Source organism: Hemiscyllium ocellatum, chromosome 34 (assembly GCF_020745735.1).
Source record: "Hemiscyllium ocellatum isolate sHemOce1 chromosome 34, sHemOce1.pat.X.cur, whole genome shotgun sequence".
Classification (NCBI taxonomy): domain Eukaryota; kingdom Metazoa; phylum Chordata; class Chondrichthyes; order Orectolobiformes; family Hemiscylliidae; genus Hemiscyllium; species Hemiscyllium ocellatum.
Genome location: NC_083434.1, coordinates 38,415,864 through 38,437,792, shown reverse-complemented (window position 1 = coordinate 38,437,792; position 21,929 = coordinate 38,415,864). Strand labels below are relative to the sequence as shown.

The following is a 21,929-nucleotide window of genomic DNA, read 5'->3' as shown; positions in this document are numbered from 1 at the left end:
TGTGGAATTCATTGCCACGGAGCGCACTGGAGGCCGGGACGTTAAATGTCTTGGAGGTAGAGATTGATAAATTCTTGATCTTGCAAGGAATTAAGGGCTGGGGGAGAGTGCGGGTACGTGGAGTTGAAATGCCCATCAGCCATGATTAAATGGCGGAATGGACGCAATGGGCTGAATGGCCTTACTTCTATGTCTTATGGTCTTAAATCTGTTAGTTATGAACATATTTCTCATGACAGAATTGGTGGATATATTTTGTCACTGGATTTACTTCCAAATTCAAATCTTTGGAAGGAGCAGGCACGTGCTGAAAAATGTTTGTTGCCAACTTCCGAACAGTTAGTTTAGTTCTACCTGACAGACGATGCTCCTTTCATCACGTCCTCTGCTAACGAAGCATCACACACAGAAGTGGCAGCTTTAACGCAAGAATATGTACGAAAACTACAGCTCCAGTCTTTAGCTTCTCTGACTTGAGCAACTGAGAATGGGTGTAAGAGAGAAGATTTCCACCTTCATTGGGGCACTTGGCTGACATTTCATCTTCAATGTTTCCAGTGCAAAAATTGGTAAGGAGCTCTGTGCCATGAGTTATGTTGACAGTTCTGCCAACATCACCATGATTTTCTACCCATTAACTTTAAAGGCAAAATATCATGGGGCAACATGCCCAGTTTCCAGAATTTGACTCGCAAGTGCATTTTTTAAACATATGTGTCAACTTGGCTCACTTATATAATTTAGAAAGTTGAAGGCTTACTTCAGAGATTTGAGCACACATTCCAAAAATGAGATGCAGGGCAGCACTGAGAGGGCATTGCAATGTCATTTGCACTGTCCTTTGATTCAAAAACCCAGTGCACATTCCTCACACCTTGATTTGGGAAAGAACTGTGGAGTTCCAGTCTCTCCAGGTCATATTTCCTCTCTCAGCTAACAGTGGAAAATCAGATTATCTGGTCCTGTATTTCATTGTTCTTTTACAGGTGAAATCCCTACAACATCAAAAAAAATTAAGCTATTGGACAAGACTTCACTTTAGTGTTCAAAATTTGTGAGAAGATTTGTAGCTCGGGTGCTCGTTGTTGTGGTTGTTTGCCGAGCTGGGAATTTGTGTTGCAGATGTTTCGTCCCCTGTCTAGGTGACATCCTCAGTGCTTGGGAGCCTCCTGTGAAGCGCATCCACTCATCCACAGACTCAATCAATAAGCACATTGACCTGGACCCAATATACCGACCACTGCAGCGGACAGCAACTGACAACCGGAAGCGGCAGATTCAAACCACTATAAATGTCGGAGGAAAGATCACAGAAGCGCTTCACTGGAGGCTCCCAAGCACTGAGGATGTCACCTAGACAGGGGGCGAAACATCTGCAACACAAATTCCCAGCTCGGCGAACAGAACCACAACAACTTCACTTTAGTAAGTTTAATTTGTTTATCACATTAAAAGTCACGTAGATGAAACATTGATTAACAGGTAGCTGATACATCAAACCAAAGAAAAAAATGTAAAATGTACAAGTTGCCAGAGGACCATATACAGTTCTCTCATTGAACAAAGACAACTGGTGGTGAGGGGCAGGTTGAGATGATCCAGGTTTCATTGTAATTTCAATTGGTACAGTAATTAAACCTTCACTGTTGACAGCACTGCATCACAAACCAGCTGTCCAGTAAACCAAACCAAAAAGATACCATTTGCATTAACTAATGGAAATAAAATGTGCTTTATCTTTACTCTATATCACACAAACATGTAGCATTAAGAGCCTCAAGAACTGTCCTACTGCCAATCTTCCTTCCCACCTGTCCGCTCCACCCTCCTCTCTGACCTATCACCTTCATCCACCTATTGCACTCTTAGCTACCTTCTCTCCAGCTCCGCCCCTCTCCCATTTATCTCTCCACCCCAGAGTTCTCCCAGCCTCATTCCTGATGAAGGACTTTTGCCTGATTGCTGCCTGACCTGCTGTGCTTTTCCAGCACCACTCTAATCTTGACTTGGATGTAGCATTAAGAGACGGTCTTAGCTCTTAGTAAAATTTCACTGCTCCCTGCCAATGCCAGGTGGAAACTTTCAGTGTTCACTCTGTCTGGGTTTTCTCGATCCAAGAATCACTAATAGAATCACAGAATCCCTACAGTGCAGATAGAGGCTGGTCAGTCCATCACGTCTGCACAGACCATTTGAAGAGCATTGTACCCAGACCCATCCCCTCACTTTATCCCCACAACCCTGCACTTATCAAAGCTAATCCACCTACCCTGTAGCTCCCTGTAAAATATGGTGCAATTTAGCATAGCCAATCCACCTAATCTGCACATCTTTTGCTCAATCTGTGGGAGCAAACTGGAGGAAGCTTGTGCAGATAATGGGGAGAATTCACAACTCCACATAGACAGTTGCCCAAGGCTGGAATCAAATCGAGGTCCCTGACGCAGTGACACAGCAGTGCTAACCACTGAACCACCGTGCTTCCCCAAAGTCTCCACAATAATTCCCTCTCTCTCCCGTGTCAGAAGAACATTCAAGAAGCTTTACACCATCCAGAACAAAGTAGTCCCTTTGATTCACACCACATCCGCAAACATCCAGTTCCTCTAACACCAATGCTCAGTTGCAAAAGCGTACACTATCGACAAGATGCACTACAGAAATTTACCACAGCTCCTTAGACAGCAAAGCCATGACCACTTCCATCCAGAAGGACAAAGGTAGCAGATGCATGAGACATCATCACCTGCAAGTTCCCTTCCAAACCATTCACTATTTTGGCTTTGAAATAGATTTCATTTCCTCTACTGTCGTTGGATCAAAATCCTGGAATTCCCTCCCTAACAGACCTACCTATGGAATCTACCTATAACACATGGACCACAGCAGTTCAAGATAGCTCCCCACAACCTTCTCGAGGCAACAAGCAATGGGCAATAAATGTTGGCCCAGCCAGTGAAGTCCATGCCCCACGAGTGAATTAAAAAAAAAGTCCTGATGAGCCAGAATTCCAGAGATTCCTCGCTTTGACCCCTTTTAAATTGATTAGTTGATTCTCATAAAAATGTTTCTCCCCACAGAAAATTATACTTTTGGTCTCCAATATTTCTTAGCTAATGTAGAAAACTCCACCTCATTACACTTCTATTTCCGTCTCTCTCCTAATGACAACCTAAGATCATAAAACCACCTCGTAAAGACAAATATATTCCTTTCCAGAATTCTCGGGTTTCATTTTGAAGTAAAGGTACATTTTAAAAGGTAATGATCATGCATGATTCAGTGTTCATGACAGTTTGGAAATCCTGAGTATATGAAGGGTTCAATATATTTTAAAAATAAATATAGAATGTAAGATTAGAATTAATATACACATTTTGTTAATGGAGAAAGTGAGGACTGCAGATTCTGGAGATCAGAGACAATAGTGTGGTGCTGGAAAAGCACAGCAAGTCAGGCAGCATCCGAGAAGCAGGAGAATCGATGTTTCAGGCATGAACCCTTCCTCAATTGATGTTCTTTTCTAGCACCACACTCTCAATCCACGTTTAGCTAACACCAATACAAATACAATAATGCTTGAACCTGAGGGTATCAAAGCTATTGTTGCAGTCTTTCATTCATATTTGTACAAATTATTTTCTTCCCTTGGATGTCACTGCCACTGAACACGTACTTTCACTTTTGATAATGGGACTGTCCAGGTCATAGCCACTCTAATCATCAGGAACGTTCTCCCAAAAGGCAGCAGTGGATATCATTAACGTATCCAATTAAGGCAAATTACAAATTAGGCCAGGATGGGATTGGTCATTTGATTATTCTAATTCATTCATTCATTCAAAAATGGACCCAACTTCCTTCCCAATGCAGTATTTGACTATTACATGTAATTTCAAGGTTCTTGCTTCCACTAATTGACCCAAATATCTATTCCATGTGTTAATGGTACTTTGTGTAAACACTGCATTTTGATAATGTCAACCTTTGCTCTCTTCATTTCCTGTTGTAGTTTTATGTGATGTAATATTCTGAATTTATGTTTTATTATCCCATATGAAGTTGACTTCAATCACTTTCTTTCAAGTTTATGATTTTCCAGTTTTCCCTCATAACTCAGTCCACTGACAAAAGGAAACACAGTCTAATGGCTGTGCTCTGCACAGGCTTTGGGATTTTAATTATTGCCACGGGAGCTACTGAGAAGCTTATGCCCTCTAGATATGTCAACAGTAGGGTTTTACCTGTCTAATCACCTAACTAGTTTCCAAATGAGTACAGAACTTCAGCACAGAACTTCAGGAGTGGCCTAACAAGAAAACAGTACCGTTTGAGCTGGATTTTATTTCACTGAACAGGGTAACCTTTTCAGTCAGGAATGCTTGGGACCAATGCTTTTCTGGACGTCAAAATTGCCTGCATTATAGGATAACATTAAAATGCCAAACCACAAGTATGTGAACCAGATACAAGTAGGTACCTGAAACACAATATGAGTTCTGGCACTGTTCTTAGACAGAAAACAGAACACTTTCAAAACTTTTTATTTGTATGATGTGGATGATGTATTATTGCATAGAGCACCAAAATAAAATTGAAAATCGTCAAGAGTTAACCAATGCGCTCCTTTATTAATCACTTGCTGTACCTGCATTCTAATGTCTGCAATTCTGCTCTGCATTTTCCCTTTCACATTGTACTAAGATTTTTTAAGGGCTGACATATAATCTATCTAAAAGGAGATTCCAACATTTTCCCTTTGGCAGATATTAGATGAACCAGCCTGAGATTCCTGATTCCTGTCTCCCTTCTTTTCTGAATAGAGAAGTTGAATTTACAATTTTCTGATCTGATAGGACCTTGTAAGAATCTAAAGAATTTTGGAAAATCAAAAGTAATACATCGATTATCTCAGCAATAATCTGTTTTAATACAATAGCTTGATGTCATAGAGATGTATAGCACGGAAACAGACCCTTTGGTCCAAGTTATCATGTCAATCAGATATCCCAACCCAATCTAGTCCCACCTGCCAGCACCCATATCTCTCCAAACCCTTCCTATTCATATACTCATCCAGATGTCTTTTAAATGTTGCAATTGTACCAGCCTCCACCACTTCTTCTGCCAGCTCATTCCATACATGTACCACCCTCTGCGTGAAAAAGTTGCCCCTTAGCTTTTTTTCATGTCTTTTCCCTCTCATTCTAAACCTATGCCCGCTAGTTCTGGACTCCCCCAACCCAGAGAAAAGACTTTGTCTATTTATCCTACCCATGCCCCTCATGATTTTATAAACCTCTAGAAGGTCACGCCTCAATTTCCGACGCTCCAGGGAAAACAGCCCCAGCCAGTTCAACCTCTCCCTATAACTCAAATCCTCCAGCCCAGGTAACATCCTTGTAAATCTTTTCTGAACCCTTTCAAATTTCACAACATTCTTCCAATAGGAAGGAGACCAGAATTGCACGCAATATTCCAAGAGGCCTATCCAATGTCCTGCACAGCCGCAACATGATCTCCCAACTCCTATACTCAGTACTCCGACCAATAAAAGAAAGCATTCCAAACGCCGCCTTCACTATCCTATCTACCTGCGACTCCACTTTCAAGGAGCTACGAACCTGCACTCCAAGATCTCTTTGTTCAGCAACACTCCAGACAACCTTACCATTAAGTGCATAAGTCCTGCTAAAATTTACTTTCCCAAAATGCAGTACCTTGCATTAATCTGAATTAAACTCCATCTGCCACTTCTCAGCCCATTGGTTCATCTGATCAAGATCCCATTGTAATCTAAGGTAATCTTCTTCGCTGTCCACTACACCATCTATTTCGGTGCCATCTGCAAACATACTAACTATATCTCTTATTTTCACATCCAAATCATTTATATAAATGATGAAAAGTATTAGACCAGCACCGATCCTTGTGGCACTCCACTGGTCACAGGCCTCCAGTTGAAAAACAACCCTCCACCACCCTCTGTGTTCTACCTTTGAGCTAGTTCGGTCTGTATTCCTTGCGATCTAACTTTGCTAATGCAGCACCTCACATTTATCTGAATTAAACTCCATCTGCCACTTCTCAGCCCATTGGCCCATCTAGTCAAGATCCTGTTGTAATCTGAGGTAACCCTCTTCGCTGTCCACTACACCTCTAATTTTGGTGTCATCTGCAAACTTACTAACTGTACCTATTATGCTCACATCCAAATCATTTATGTAAATGACAAAAAGTAGAGGGTCCAGCACCGATCCTTGTGGCACTCCACTGGTCACAGGCCTCCAGTCTGAAAAACAACCCTCCACCACCATCCTCTGTCTTCTACCTTAGAGTCAGTTCTGTATCCAAATGGCTAGTTCTCCCTGTATTCTATGAGATGGACGGCACGGTGGCACAGTGGTTAGCACTGCTGTCTCACAGCGTCTGAGACCCGGGTTCAATTCCCGACTCAGGCGACTGACTGTGTGGAGTTTGCACGTTCTCCCCATGTCTGCGTGGGTTTCCTCCGGGTGCTCTGGTTTCCTCCCACAGTCCAAAGATGTGCAGGTGAGGTGAATTGGCCATGCTAAATTGCCCATAGTGTTAGGTAAGGGGTAAATGTAGGGGTATGGGTGGATTGCGCTTCGGCGGGTTGGTGTGGACATGTTGGGCTGAAGGGCCTGTTTCCACACTGTAAGTAATCTAATCTAACCTTGCTAATCAGTCTCCCGTAGGGAACCTTGTCGAACGCCTACTGAAGTCCATATAGATCCATCTACTGCTCTGCCCTCATCAATCCTCTTTGTTACTTCTTCAAAAAAACTCAATCAAGTTTGTGAAACATGATTTCCCATGCACAAAGCCATGTTGACTATCCCTAATCAGTCCTTGCCTTTCCAAATACATGTACATCCTGTCCCTCAGGATTCCCTCCAACAACCTGCCCAACACCTCACTAGTTTATAGTTCCCTGGCTTGTCCTTACCACCGTTCTTAAATAGTGGCACCACATTAGCCAACCTCTAGTCTTCTGGCACCTCACCTATGACTATTGATAATACAGATATCTTAGCAAGGGGCCCAGAAATCACTTCCCTAGCTTCCCACAGAGTTCTAGGGTACACCTGATCAGGTCCTGGGGATATATCCACTTTTATGCATTTCAAGACATCCAGCACTTCCCCCTCTGTATTATGGACATTTTCAAGAAGTCAGCATCTATTTCCCCTCATTCTATACCTCCCATGTCCTTTTCCACAATAAATGCTGATACAAAATACTCATTTAGTATGCCCCCCCACTCCTGCAGCTCTACACAAAGGCTGCCTTGCTGATCTTTGAGGGGCCTTATTCTCTCCCTAGTTACCCTTTTGTCCTTAATGTATTTGTAAAAACCCTTTGGATTCTCATTAGCCCTATTTACCAAAGTTATCTCATGTCCCCTTTTGCCCTTCTTATTTCCCTCTTAAGTATACACCTTCTGCCTTTATACCCTTCTAAGGATTCACTCGATCTATCCTGTCTATACCTTACATATGCTTCCTTCTTTTTCTTAACCAAACCCTCAATTTCTTTAGTCATCCAGCAATCCCTATACCTATCAGCCTTCACTTTCACCCTAAACAGAATATACTTTCTCTGGATTCTTGTAATCTGATTTCTGAAGGCTTCCCATTTTTCAGCCGTTCCTTTACCTGTGAACATCTGCCTCCAATCAGCTTTTGAAAGTTCTTGCCTAATACCGTCAAAATTGGCCTTTCTCCAATTTAGAACTTCAACTTTTAGATGTGGTCTATCCTTTTCCACCAGATTTTAAAACTAATAGAATTATAGTTGCTGGCCTCAAAGTGCTCTCCCACTGTCGCCTCAGTCACCTGCCCTGCCTTATTTCCCAAGAGTAGGTCAAGTTTTGCACCTAGGTACATCCACATACTGAATCAGAAAATTTTCGTGTACACACTTAACAAATTCTCTCCATCTGAACCCTTAACACTATGGCATTCCCAGTCTATGTTTGGAAGGTTAAAATTCCCTCCCATAACCACCCTATTATTCTTACAGATAACTTAGACCTCCTTACAAATGTGTTTCTCAATTTCCCTCTGAGTATTAGGGGGTCTATAATCCAATCCCAATAAAGTGATAATCTCTTTCTTATTCTTTAGTTCCACCCAAATAACTTCCCTGGATGCATTTCCAGGAATATACTCCCACAGTACAGCTGTAATGCTATCCCTTATCAAAAACACCACTCTCCTTCCTCTCTTGCCTCCCCTTCTATCCTTCTGTAGCATTTGTATCCATGTCCATGAGGATTTCGGGACTTGTCAGCTTTCAGTTTTAATTACTTTCTCAGTATCCTTCCCCTAATGATTCCAATTGTATTAAGTTCCTCCATTCCTTTCACTTTTGATTTAGAATTATTTCGTGGTGTTACTTGTATCTTTAACAATGAAGACAGATGCAAACTATCTATTCATTTTCCATTCCTTATTTCCTCAGACACACTCATTATAAGACAACTTGCTTTAATTACTCTATTCCTCTTTCAAATAAATGTAAAAACTCTTAATATCTATTTTTATATTTCTAAGTAGTTTTCTCTCACGTGATTTTCCTCTCTCCTTCTAATTCTTTGCTGCTTTTCATATTCTGTCCAAACGTTTGACTCTTATTTACCTTCACAAAACTGCACACTTTTTCTTTCAGTTTGATACCATCCTTAATTTCCTTAGTTAGAGATAGATGATGCATTCTTCTCCTATAGCCTCTGTTTTAGATCTTTGAGTACTATGAAATATTCCCTTAAATTCACTGAATTATCCCTTAGTCTAATTTCCCACTTCACTTTCGCCAACTCTGATCCTGCAACTTCAGAATTCCCTTTAATTAAGTTTAATACACTAATCTTAGACCTATTCTTCATTCCTTCAGACAATCACTGATTTCTGGCAGTACCTTCATTATGAGATCAGTAATTAATCCAGTTTCATTGAACATCTCCACATCTAGAATTGCTGGCTCTGTGGTTGGAACATGGTACTTCAAGCTCTCGTCCCTTGCAATGCTCACTGTTTAAATTTTAAACTGGAAATGATATTAATCTCTGTAAGGTGAAGATTCTGCCCTCTACATTGGGAGGCAATTTCAAACCCATTAGAATGCCTCCAACTATCTAATCCCAGCTACATGAGATGGAAGCAGTGGCTGCAGCTGGGATTACAAGCAGTCCTACCATGAAAGGAGCCCAGGTAAGTCTAGGCTTGAGAGTCTCAGCAAGTCATAAGATTGCAAGGGGAACAACATTCAAGACTGATGTCCTAAAAGACACCTGGTCTTGGAACTATCTCCAATGGTCTCAGAAGACCTGGAAAGGACGCATCTACCTACTTGACCAATACCTGCCCACCCAGTCAAAGATTCCCCTGCCTCCCAAAGTCTGAGGGTGAAAGAGAATCAGAGATAGAATGACACACTTAAATTGCCATTAATTGGCCACTTTAGGGACCTGTTAAGCCCAAAAATAGGCATCCAACATTTCTGTCATAAAATTGCAGACAATTTGGGGATGGGCAGGTATGGAGCAGTATGAGTGGGTAGGGAGCGAGATAGCTATATACTGTATCTTACAAGACTCCTCAGAAGTTCAGTAACGATAACCAAACATGTCAGGATGCACAGTTGCAATTTCAGTGTTGAATTAACTATCCTAATAAGCATACTGTGAAGGAGACAAAATAAATTCAAACTGAGTTTCTACTTCAGACTGCTATTTAGTGAACTGGGCTAGAAAGTGTGCACATGTAGAAGTCTGACTGAATCAAGTTTCAACTAAAACTCAGATAACCATGGTCAGTGCTTTCTTTACCAGCCAAAGCTTTGTAAAGCCCATCTGAGACATTTAGATTAGTTTTTGATCAGTTAAGCAAGTTAAGCATTTGCAAGGTATTTTTAAAAAATACACACATACATATAAAATATGTGTAGGTTTTGCTGAAACTTGAGCTAATTCAAGTTTTCACTTTATGGACTCCTTTTAGTTCAGGTTGTATCAAGTTGAAATAGTTTAAACGTATAACTCTCCAATACAGAGAAAAAGAATTAAACAGAATTCTGTTTTGCTGACATCTGATAAATACCAAGCAGATTGAAATAATATGACTTTATTTTCAAACTTCTTCAACAAGACTATTTTTAAAGATTACTTATTCACTGGACATGGACATTGAAAGTCAGGTCAGTTATTTTGTCTATCACCACTGTCCTTTTGAAGGTGGTGGCTGAGACATTTCAGACATTAATCAAGAATGATAGAGTCACTCAGCATGGTAACAGACTCTTTGGTGCAACTAGCCCACCACCCACTGTGTTCCTAAATTAAACTAGTTCCACCTGCCCGCATTTGGTCCAAATCCCTCCGAACATTTCCCATTCATGAACTTATTCAAATATCTCTTAAAAGCTGTAACTGTACCTGCATCCACCACTTCCTCTGGTAATTCATTCCACACATTAAACATTGTGTAAAAAAGTTGTTCCTCAAGTCCTTTTTATATTTTTCTCCTCTCACTTTAAAAATATTTCCCCTAGTTTTGAACTCCTCCACCTCAGGGAAAAGACCTTTGCTATTCGCCTTATCTATGTCCCCCGTGATTTTATAAACCTCTATAAGATCACTCCTCAACCTCCTATGCTCCAGTGAAAAAAATCCAAGCCTATTTTTATAACTCAAACCCCCCACACTCCTGGCAACATCCTAGTGAATCATTTCTGAACCCTCTCTAATTTAATAATATCCTATCTATAACAGGGCGACCAGATCTGCATTCAGTACTCAGTAACGTCTTGTACAACTTCAACATGACATCCCAACACCTATACTCAAAGGTCTGAGCAATGAAGACAAGTGTGCTAAATGTCTTCTTAACCACCTGTCCACATGAGATGCAAACTTCAAAGAATTATGTATCTTAACCCCCAAGGTCTCTCTCTTCTGCAACACTACACAGGGCCCTACCATTAATTGCGTAAGACCTGTCTTCATTTGTTTTACCAAAATGCAACAGCTCACATTTATCCAAATTAAACTTCATCTGCCACTCCTCAGCCCACCGACCCAGTTGATCAAGATCACTTCGTAATCTTAGATAATCTTCTTCAATATCTACTATTCCACTAATTTAGGTGTCATCTGCAAACTTATAAACCATGCCTCCTATATTCTCATCCAAATCATTTATATAAATGACAAACAAAAGTGGACTCCGTACTGATCTATCGAACACCACTGGTTACAGGCCTCCAGTCCAAAAAAACAACCCTCCACCACCACCCTCTGTCTCCAACAAGCTCTGTAAAGCCAATTTTGTGTCCAAATGGCAAGCTCATCATGAATCCCATGTGATCTAACTTTACTAATTATTCTAATATGGGGAACCTTATCAAAGGCTTTACTAAAGTCCAAGTAAACAACATCTATCAATCTGCCTTCATCAATCTTTTTGGTTACTTCCTCAAAAACCTAATCATGCTTGTGAGACACAACTTCCTTTGCACAAAACCATGCTTACTATCCCTAATCATTCTTTGCCTCTCCAAATGCATGTAAATTCAATCTTTCAATATCACCTCCACCACTGATGACAGACTCACAGATCTATCATTCCCGGCTTCTTCTTGCAGCTTTTTAAAATAAAGGCACACAGATCACCAGACCTCACTCATGGTCATAGATGATACAAATATTTCTGCTAGGGTCTTGCAATCTCCTCCCTAGCTTCCCACAGCCTCCAGGATATGCTTGATTAGGTCCTGGAGATTTATTCACCCTTGTCTTTTCTCAGACCTCCAGCACTTCCTCTTCTGTAATGTGTAGCATTTTCAAAACATCAATCAAACCATCAAACATCAAACATTTCCTTTAGTTCTCTAGCATCTATTTCCTTTTCCACAGTTAAAAACTGACAATTATTTTAAAATTTCTCATCTCCTAAGGTTCAACACTCTCTCTCGAGTTGCTGTTTTGCTCTTTACTTTTAGAATATCTTCGGACTATCCTTAACCTTATATGCCAAGGCTATCTCATAGCCCCTCTTTGCCTTCCTAATTTTCCTCTTAAGAATGCCCCTACACTCTTTATATTCTCCAAAAGATTCATTTGATCCCAGCTGTGCATATATTTAATATACAATTTTTTTTATTCTTGACTAGAACCACAATATCTTTGTTCATCCATTGTTCCCCAATCTTAGCTTTCACTCTAACAGGAACACAATCCTCTAAACTCTGGTTATCATAATTTTGAAAGTGTCCCATCTGTCAGTCACCCCTTTACCTGCGAATAGAGTCTACTCCATTCAACTTTTGAAATTTCTTGTCTCATACTGTTAAAAATTGCATTATTCCAATTAAGAACTTTAACTTTTATGGAAGGCATTTTCTCTTTACAGTTATTTTAAAACTAATTGACTTATGATCACTAGTCACTAAGTGTTCCCCTATTAACACTTCAGTCACTTGCCCCGCCTTATTTCCCAAGAGAAGGTTAAATTAGTCACTCACAGCACAATGGATTTATAGTCACATATGGACAGACTGTGAAAGATTTTTTTTCTATACAGGTTATGAGTGAACTAGTTTGCTGTTTTACATCAATCTTGTTTTCTGGTCACCATTACAAAAATTAGATTTTTTTTCAAAATTTCTATCCATTCAATTAACTGAATTTAAATTCTGTAATTGCAATGGTGGTATTTAAAATAACTTCTCCACTCTATTAAACCTCTGGATTACTGGTGCAATAACATTACCACTGTTCCACTGCACCCATATATAAAAGTAGAATTTCAAATATGTGTTAAATGGGTTTTAATACATGCATATTATATTTAATCTGCTTAATGTATACAGGCTCACATATTAGTAAAAACAATGCACACAAGAATTTGGTATAGGCACATTAAGTGAGCATCTATGAACTTCATAGGGCGTTTTATCCTGTTTTTTTAAGAATGGGAGACATTTTCACTAATGTGGATAACGAAGTATTCAAAAGGCATTCTCACATAGGATGAATTTTCGGTGGTTTCACAATCTAACCATTACCCATTAAAGGTCATCATGGTAAGGTATATGGCTCAGGTTGTGTGCTGTTTGCTTCAATTAAGCATAAATATTTAATGTGATCCAGTTAAAGAGTATTATAACTTTAGTATAATGCAATTCTGAAAACTGTTGCTGTACTGTAAATGTTTTAGTACTGTATTAAAAATGTACTATCGCTTTCATAACATTAACTGTACATTTTACATGTCTTAAATTGCAAACCATTGAAGGATCGTCTGCAAGGATATTGTTACAATAAACTATTTAATCTTTCACATTTCAATGCAATTTTCCTTCTTTGTATAAACATAAATGCTACAGAAATTCTTGACTGCGAGGTAGTAAATTCACTCCTGAGGCAAAGTATTTATTTAATAAATTACATTGTTAAAAAATACTTACATTAACCCTTTTAGCGTTGAAGTAAATTATTTTAATCCTAAAACTGCATTTTATGTTTTTATAATTATATATAACAGAATCTGTAATCTCACCATAAACTCCAATTACTTGAGGTCAATAACATTTTCTTTCAGAGAAAATCACATTTCAATTGTGCAGAGATAGCTCTTTGTCAAGATCCGGTTTGGAATATTGCTTTTCAACTTCATCAAGTCTCAGACAGGATATTTTAGCTTTGAAGGAGTTGCCAAAATTATACAAGGCTTAAAGGATTTATGATAATAATATGGACGAGTTATATAAAATTGGTTTTTATTTCTTAGAATTTAAAAGGCTGGAAGATAATCTAATTGATGCCTTTAAAGTTACTAAAATGACAGTGATTTAACGGTGTAGAAAAGAAAAGCTATTTCTTTTGAAATCCAGAACAAGCTAGGCCATTTGGGAGTGATATCATAAAGCACTTTTTCAAAACAAAAAGGTAGCTGAAATCTGGTACACTCTCTCCTAAAAGACTTTGGATATGGAGTTAGTTGAAATTTTCAAGTCTGAAATCAACAGATATTTTCTGGATGTGGATATTAGAAAATTGGGCAAAAAAACAGATAAATGGCTGTAATATACAGAGGAGCTGCTATCCAACTGAATAGTAGAACAGGAGTATGACTGCAGTTCTTTTTCTTTTGTTCATTGATATCCAGGCATCACTGATTTGGACAACGTTGATTCCTTTTTTTAATTTCACTCAAACACAGTGACTTGAGAAGCCACTGTAGAGGGCACTTAAGAGTAAATCAGATTGTTGCAAGTCTGGTGACACATATACGTATGAGGAAACTGACCAGCACTCATGCTGGATGGATATCTAGTTGAATGATAGTTTTATGGCATCATTATTGAGACTGGCTTTCAATTAATTAATTGAATTATGAATTCGACCAGCTGCCATGGTGGATCACAGGACATTAGCCTGAGCCTCTAGATTACTTGGAGGTGTAGTGGACAGTGAAAAGTGTTACCTCAGAGTCCTAAGATATCTTGATCAGATGGGCCAATGGGCCGTGGAATGGCAGATAAATGTCAGGTGCTGCATTTTGGAAAGGCAATCAGGGCAGGCCTTATACACTTAATGGTAAGGTCCTGGAGAGTGCAGTGGAACAAAAAGACCTTGCAATGCAGATTCATAGTTCCTTGAAAATAGAGTCGCAGGATAGTTAAGAAGGCGTTTGGTATGCTTTCCTTTATTGGTCAGAGTGTTGAGTACAGGAATTGGAAAGTCATGTTGCGGCTGTGCAGGACATTGGATGGGCCACTTTTGGAATACTGTGTGCAATTCTAGTCTCCTTCATAACGGAAAGATGTTGCGAAACTTGAAAGGGTTCAGAAAAGATTTACAAGGATGTTGCCAGGGTTGGAGAATTTGAGCTATAGGGAGAGGTTGAATAGGCTGGGGATGTTTTCCCTGGAGCGTTGGAGGCTGAGGACTGACCTTATAGAATAACGGGAGGAATGGACAGGGTAAATACACAAGGTCTTTTCCCTAGGGTGGGCAAGTCCAGAATTAGAGGGCATAGGTTTGGGGTGAGACGGGAAAAATTTCATAGGGACCTAAGGGGCAATGTTTACACCCAGAGGAAGTGGTGGAGGCTGGTACAATTACAACATTTAAAAGGCATCTGGATGAGTATATGGGTCAATGCTGGAAAATGGGACTAGATTAGGTTAGGATATCTGATCAGCAGGGACAAGTTGGACCAAAGTGTCTGTTTCCGTGGCTGTACATCTTTATGACTCTATGACTAATCTAGTAATACTACTAATACACCACTATCTCCCCACTCCATGCATTTTTCTCCCCTCTTAATGGGACTAGCTGCTAAGATTTGATTCCATGGACACTGGGTGCCACTTGTTCTCCTTTATATGAGAACATTATTTGTGAGTAAATAGGCTATTGATCGTGGTGTGCACCATAGATAAGCCTATTTTTCATTGAAATGCATAGATTTCCAGTCAGGGTTGCTAGACAGTGATCAAAGGTGAGACTGTTTTGGATTTTCCTTGCCTAATCCCATGGAGATCAGGCCAGTTGTAATACTTGTGCTCTGGCTATCACAAGTTAATGGAATTTGTGGAGGATCAACCTTCACTGGTCTGTCAGGCTTACAGTTATTCACTGGATCATTGGAAAGTACACCTGCCTCATTTATACAACAATTGTGATTATCTATCTAGCAGGTTGTGACAGACATGACAGCCTATGTTGAAGTATATCATAATAAATACAGCAAATATAGTAGATAATTAGATCGTACTTTACAATTACTTCAGGGTCAACAAGTTAATGTCTTAAAGTTGCACAGCAACACAGTGGGTAAAGAAATTTTAGTATTTGGTATCATGGTTCAATCCAGAACACAGTTATAAAGTCTATAAAAGATAACAAATTCATTTGACTCATGAGTGAAAAGCAACTCATAGCAGAAGATGCATTGTAATAAAACATTATCTTGTATTGTGATAATTTACTGCCCTCGTGCATGCATTAATAGTTTGATTTTCCTACTGAACATATGTAAAGAGCTTTCTTTAAGTACATCTTTATCTATTTCCTTCTTTGTTAGACTAAAGAATAATAGAAAGACTTTCTCTTTACTGTGAGGCCTTCTGGAACTCAAACAAACCACATTTAGACAGGTGCCTACAAGTGTATGGGAGCCATCCAAACTCCCACAGGCCAGCAATCATTTTTGAGCAGGATATTGACTGACACATCAAATTCCCCATGATCTCATTCTGACCTGGGTAGGTAGGAATCTAACTGCAATCAATTGTTTTCTGCTGGAAAACTTCTGACAGTTAAAAATCCCTTCTCTGCTTTAAATTGCATCTTCTAACTAGCCAGCCATTTGGCTATATTGTCCAAAACTCCTTTGTAGCCCTTGCTGAAAGTACAGAAGGAATTTATATATTTTGATAGGATAAGCAAAGGGTGAGGGTGATTTTTACAAATTCACAGACATGCTGTTAGAAAAGTTTGAGATCGTGTTGTCTATTATTCAAATCCAAATCATCAACACATATTGAGGGCAGAAGCACTGACCCATGATGCTCGATTTTAAATGACTGGGCAACTGATTAGAGGGAGTACTTGGCCCATTTTAAGGGAAGGGCTTTATTACCATGCCACAGGTGAGCGGGCACTATATCATCCCTGCTCATCCCAATCGTCTAACAGTAATATTAATGTTAGTTTTTTGGATCTCCTCTCTGCACTGCCAACCAATGTTTATTCTAAGCTGCAAACAATCTGAGAAGTTCCCTCATTTAACTAAACATGAGTGCACACAAAAAAAGTTAAGGGTATATGGCTGCTAGGTTTCACCAAGCAGAACATTCACATTGTTCAGAATGTTATAAATTGCATAAATTGAATGTTATAATAAGCCCTGATGAAGGGCTTATGCTCGAAACGTCGAATTCCCTATTCCTGAGATGCTGCCTGGCCTGCTGTGCTTTAACCAGCAGCACATTTTCAGCTGTGATCTCCAGCATCTGCAGACCTAATTTTTTACTCGATAAATTGCATGGGGTCCTGTTAGCATCACTGCACTCCAATTTGCTGAGATTAAATGAAACTCCTGATTCTGTGGAGCACTGGCAATTACTCCCTCCAGCAACATTTTTTTAACTTTCCATTTGAGCTGAATTTTCTGCTTCCATAATCTCTCAGGATTACAATTCTTCCATCTCTAGAGAAGTACTGATTTCCTCCCCATTTATCCCACAGAAATACTGAAACCTTCATCTTTGCCTTCAGTATCTTAAAAACTGGAATCTCTAGTTGCCAACTTCCCAGCTTCTAACATTCATAAACTTCAATCAATGCAGAAATGCATCGCCCAAAGTTACACATACCCATCAACCCTGTAGTTACTACTTCCATTAGCCTCCAAGCAAATGGCTTCAAATTCTTTAATACATTCCCTTTATGCTCTTTGAGTGATCTCTATAAATACCACACTATATCCTCATTCCTCTGACTTAGTGGTTATTGCCCATTCCCAAAGGAAACTAATCCATCAGCCCTGGCTTTGATTGGACTGTCTCCCAAACCTACTGCAAATTTGTTCCAACCCTCCTGGATTCTTAAACAATCTCAAATGTTGACCATAACTTTCTTTTCTTGCTTCTAAATTAGTTGTCCATAACCTATTCCTTATCTAAGCTTACTTTTACCCTTATTGTTAATGTTCTGAGATAGTTGTGCTATGTGGGAGCACCATTCAAAAGTGAGTGGCCATACAAAGGCATCGATTGGAAATGCAATAGTTTCAACTCTTTGAATTATGAATTTAAAACTTTATGGTTGTAGTGGTTTCTGTCCCAACAGTTCAACAACTGTCCCCTTACTTAAAGATTAGATTAGATTAGAATACTTAGATTACTTACAGTGTGGAAACAGGCCCTTCGGCCCAACAAGTCCACACCGACCCGCCGAAGCGCAACCCACCCATACCCCTACATTTACCCCTTACCTAACACTACGGGCAATTTAGCATGGCCAATTCACCTGACCCGCACATCTTTGGACTGTGGGAGGAAACCGGAGCACCCGGAGGAAACCCACGCAGACACGGGGAGAACGTGCAAACTCCACACAGTCACTCGCCTGAGTCGGGAATTGAACCCGGGTCTCAGGCGCTGTGAGACAGCAGTGCTAACCACTGCGCCACCGTGCCGCCCACACGTGGCGGCACGGTGAGGAGAAAGTGAGGACTGCAGATGCTGGAGATCAGAGCTGAAAATGTGTTGCTGGAAAAGCGCAGCACATCAGGCAGCATCCAAGGAACAGGAGATTCGACGTTTCGGGCATAAGCCTTTCTTCAGGAATCAGGATTCCTGAAGAAAGGCTTATGCCCGAAACGTCGAATCTCCTGTTCCTTGGATGCTGCCTGACCTGCTGCACTTTTCCAGCAACACATTTTCAGTTAAAGATGTGTGTCCCCTACAATATGATACAACAGTTGCACTGTTTTTATAGCCTTGCAAGGATGCAATACAATTCCCACTCTCAATCTCTCGTGTAGCAGAGCCATTTTTGAAAACTATCAGCTGCTGAATTTTACCAAAGAAAATCAGATGACACAGTTAAACAGAGCAAGTAAAACAAAATGCTAAATATCAAATGAGAAACACATTGGCGGTGCAGTGGGCAGTGAAGAAGGTTACGTCAGAGTACAAGGGACTTTGATCAGATGGGCCAATGGGCTGAGGAGTGGCAGATTAAGTTTAATTTAGATAAATGTGAGGTTCTGCATTTTGGTAAGGCATATATCAGGACAGGATTTATACACTTAATAGAAGGGCACTGGGGAATGTTGCGGAATAAAGGGACCTATGAGTGCAGGTGGACAGTTCCTTGACAGTGGAGTCGTAGCTAGACAGGGTGTTGAAGAAGGCGTTTGGCATGCTTGCCTTCATTAGTCGATGCATTGAGTATACGAGTTGAGACTAGATCAGTTTAGGATATTTGGTTGGCATGGCCGAGTTGGACTGAGCCATCTGTTTCCGTGCTGTATAACTCTATGACTCCATGACTTTGGATAGATGTATCCAACATATGTTCTTGTAATATGGTACAAATCAGTCCTCTCAATCTGCTAATTAAATCAATGGGACAATCTAATTTAAAAGCAAAGGCATAACATGAACGTTAAAATCAGAAAAGCATTCAAAATTCTTGTCGTAAATGGTCTTTCTCACACGATTTATGCCTTTGGTTAAATTCAGAGTGCACAGAAAATGAACAGCTAGATCACCAGTTCTCCGTTCAGTTTTAAATCTGTATCTTTGTGGCATTTCCACTATTTTTTTCAAGCTGACAATTTACTTTTCACCTAATAGATTCTCTTCCCTTTTGCTGAATGTGGGAATAGAGACTTGTCATCTTTTTTTCAATGCAGTAAATGATACAAATTTAGTCAATAATTGGGGGCTCCAAATAATAATATTCACGTATATAAAGATTCCCAACTAAGAGAAAGTGAAGCAACTATAGGTCTTTTAGTCAGAATTTTACAAAGCATTTTAGATTCAGGAATTGTGTCTTTGAATTAAAAATTTGCATATGTCATGACATTATCTAAAAAGGGAGGAAATAAGAAACCAGTGAGCTTCAGACCATCAAAAGCCAGCATGAGTTTGAGAAGGCTAGCTCATATCTGACTTAAATTAGTTGAGTGGTTTATGATTAATTTCAGATGGATGAGGAAAGTGTCTATGCATGTTGAATACAAAGGTTTTCAAAAGATATTAAATAATGCTCCAAATGAAGGGATTATTAGCAAAAATAGAAACACACAAAATTGAATGCCATCTTGTGAAATGGATGAGTAACTTGTGGCTTGGCAGGACCAAGAGATTGGGGAAAAAGACAATATTCCCTTGACAAGATATTTCAACAGTGTTCCCAGGGTTTTGAATTGGGATTTCACTCTCCATTAGATAGGCTAAAGACATGCAAGAAGGAAAAGAGCTTAGTTTTTCCAGGTTTGGAGACATAGTAAGTTGTATGATGCTTAGAGCTATTTTCCAACCATTCCTGGTTCCCTCTTTCTACTGCCCTACTCTATTAGACAGATGGTGGAGTAAGTTGAGAGCAAATTTCTCGCTCAGGCTCATGCTGTTAATTATGAACAATGACGTTCCACATCTGTACAGGAGCCAGCCTCACACCACAATTACAAACTTTGAGAGCATGCAGCTCAAGTTAGGCTGAAGAGAGAGGTACTGACAGCTTTAGCTTTTCCTGAGGGTTTTTCCAACTTTACCTATAGGCGCTCTCACATGGCTAGGATCAGGGCTGAGGAGAACAAGTGTCCACAAGCTCCGTTTCTTTATTTTTCCAACATAAATGTTCTCTTTTTGCTCACAATGTATTTCAGTTTAGCTAAATAAAAGGTCAACAATACGTTTAAACAAACAGGAAACCAGAAATGTCAAGTGTCATCTTTTCTGTACTCTGTGACTCCAGTTGTTTGAAACCTTTACTCACCAGCCTTTTAATGATTCGAAGTAGAAGTTTCTGTTGTTTTGGGTCCTTTCTACATTTCAGTGCTTCTGCAAAAGAGTCCATATTTTCTGGGGAGAGGCTCTCTTGGTTTTCACCACCGTACAGCTGAACCATGAGTGATAGAGAAAGCAGTGAACTCTCATGCACATCTGGATCATCACTAGAGAGCTGGAGATTAATAAGCAGTGGTTATAAAACAGTTAAGTTACATGTTCACCATATCTTAAATCTGTGTTGTATCTAACAATTTATTCTAAATCAAAGGTCTCTACTGTAAAATTTATTAAATAGCTGTTATCAAAGTAGACATAAGGTCACTTGACAACTTTCCTCTCCATTGCTAATACCAAACTAATCTCTCTTCAAATCAATACTAATCAACACTGTTTCTGCGCTAGATTACAAAGCAAATTGAATACAAGCACAATTCCACAGATGCTTTAACTCTGAAATAAAAACAGAGAGTGCTGGAAACCTTCACCTGGTTTTGCAGCATCTGTTTAGAAAGAAAAAGAGTTAGTATTTTGAGTCCAATATAATTTCTGAAGAAGAGCCAGATTGGATTCAAATCATTGACTCCTTTGTTTTATTTGCTAACATCCATAGGTTGAATTCGGCAGCAAAAGAGTCAGAGATTTATAAAGGCTTTCCTGTAAAGTGCAAGCAGAATTTTTCACCTTTCACTTCTAGAATATTCCCTTCTGGATAAGGGGTTTCCCTTATCCAGTAACAAACCCTACTGGGGAATGACTCAGCTCTTATCTTTTGTTTTGCTTAAGTGCTCAGCATTTTGTTTTGTATTTTTAGAAATACACCACCACGGTTTCTAATCAATTAAGGAGCTCAAATCAGTTTGAAAATAAATGACCACCAAATCATCTGAGTCACTAATTACATTAATAAATCACAAACATCACCCACCAGGTCATTGGAACACTAGCAAAAATATGGGAGTGGGGAAAGAGAGAGAGTAGCTAAATTAAAATGGCTTTGGACTGAACACTACTGTTAGATAATCTCTAATCAACCTGTTCAGTTTGGTGTTATTGCATACCTCTGAAGCAGGTGGGACTTGAATCCAGGCCTTCTGCCTCAGATGTAGAGATACTACCACTGCCCCACAAGAGCTCCTTGAGCTCAGCTCTTTTTTGATATTGTTTTCTAACCAACCTATTCAGAGGTGATATTGTACACACTTGGAGCAGGTGGGATTTAAACCTGGGTTTCCTGGTTCAGGACATTACCACTGCATCACTACAGTCTGTGAACTCAGTTCTTCTTTTTAAATCTTCCAGCACAATTGTATTAAAAAAAGTCTAACTGATTTACAATACAGTCTGCAGGTGACTAGCAGAGCAGGCTT

At 39.6% G+C, this 21,929-nt stretch overlaps 1 protein-coding gene across 8 annotated transcripts in view; it reads right to left on the bottom strand.

Annotated features, from left to right (window-relative positions):
• The window catches only part of ulk4 (unc-51 like kinase 4), a 496,983-nt gene that overhangs the window by 97,701 nt on the left and 377,353 nt on the right, over positions 1-21,929 (bottom strand). For all 8 annotated transcript variants that reach the window (XM_060850207.1, XM_060850208.1, XM_060850213.1 and 5 more), the window contains one exon: positions 20,549-20,734. In XM_060850207.1, the coding sequence (XP_060706190.1) occupies positions 20,549-20,734 (186 nt within the window). The remainder of the gene's footprint in view (positions 1-20,548; positions 20,735-21,929) is intronic.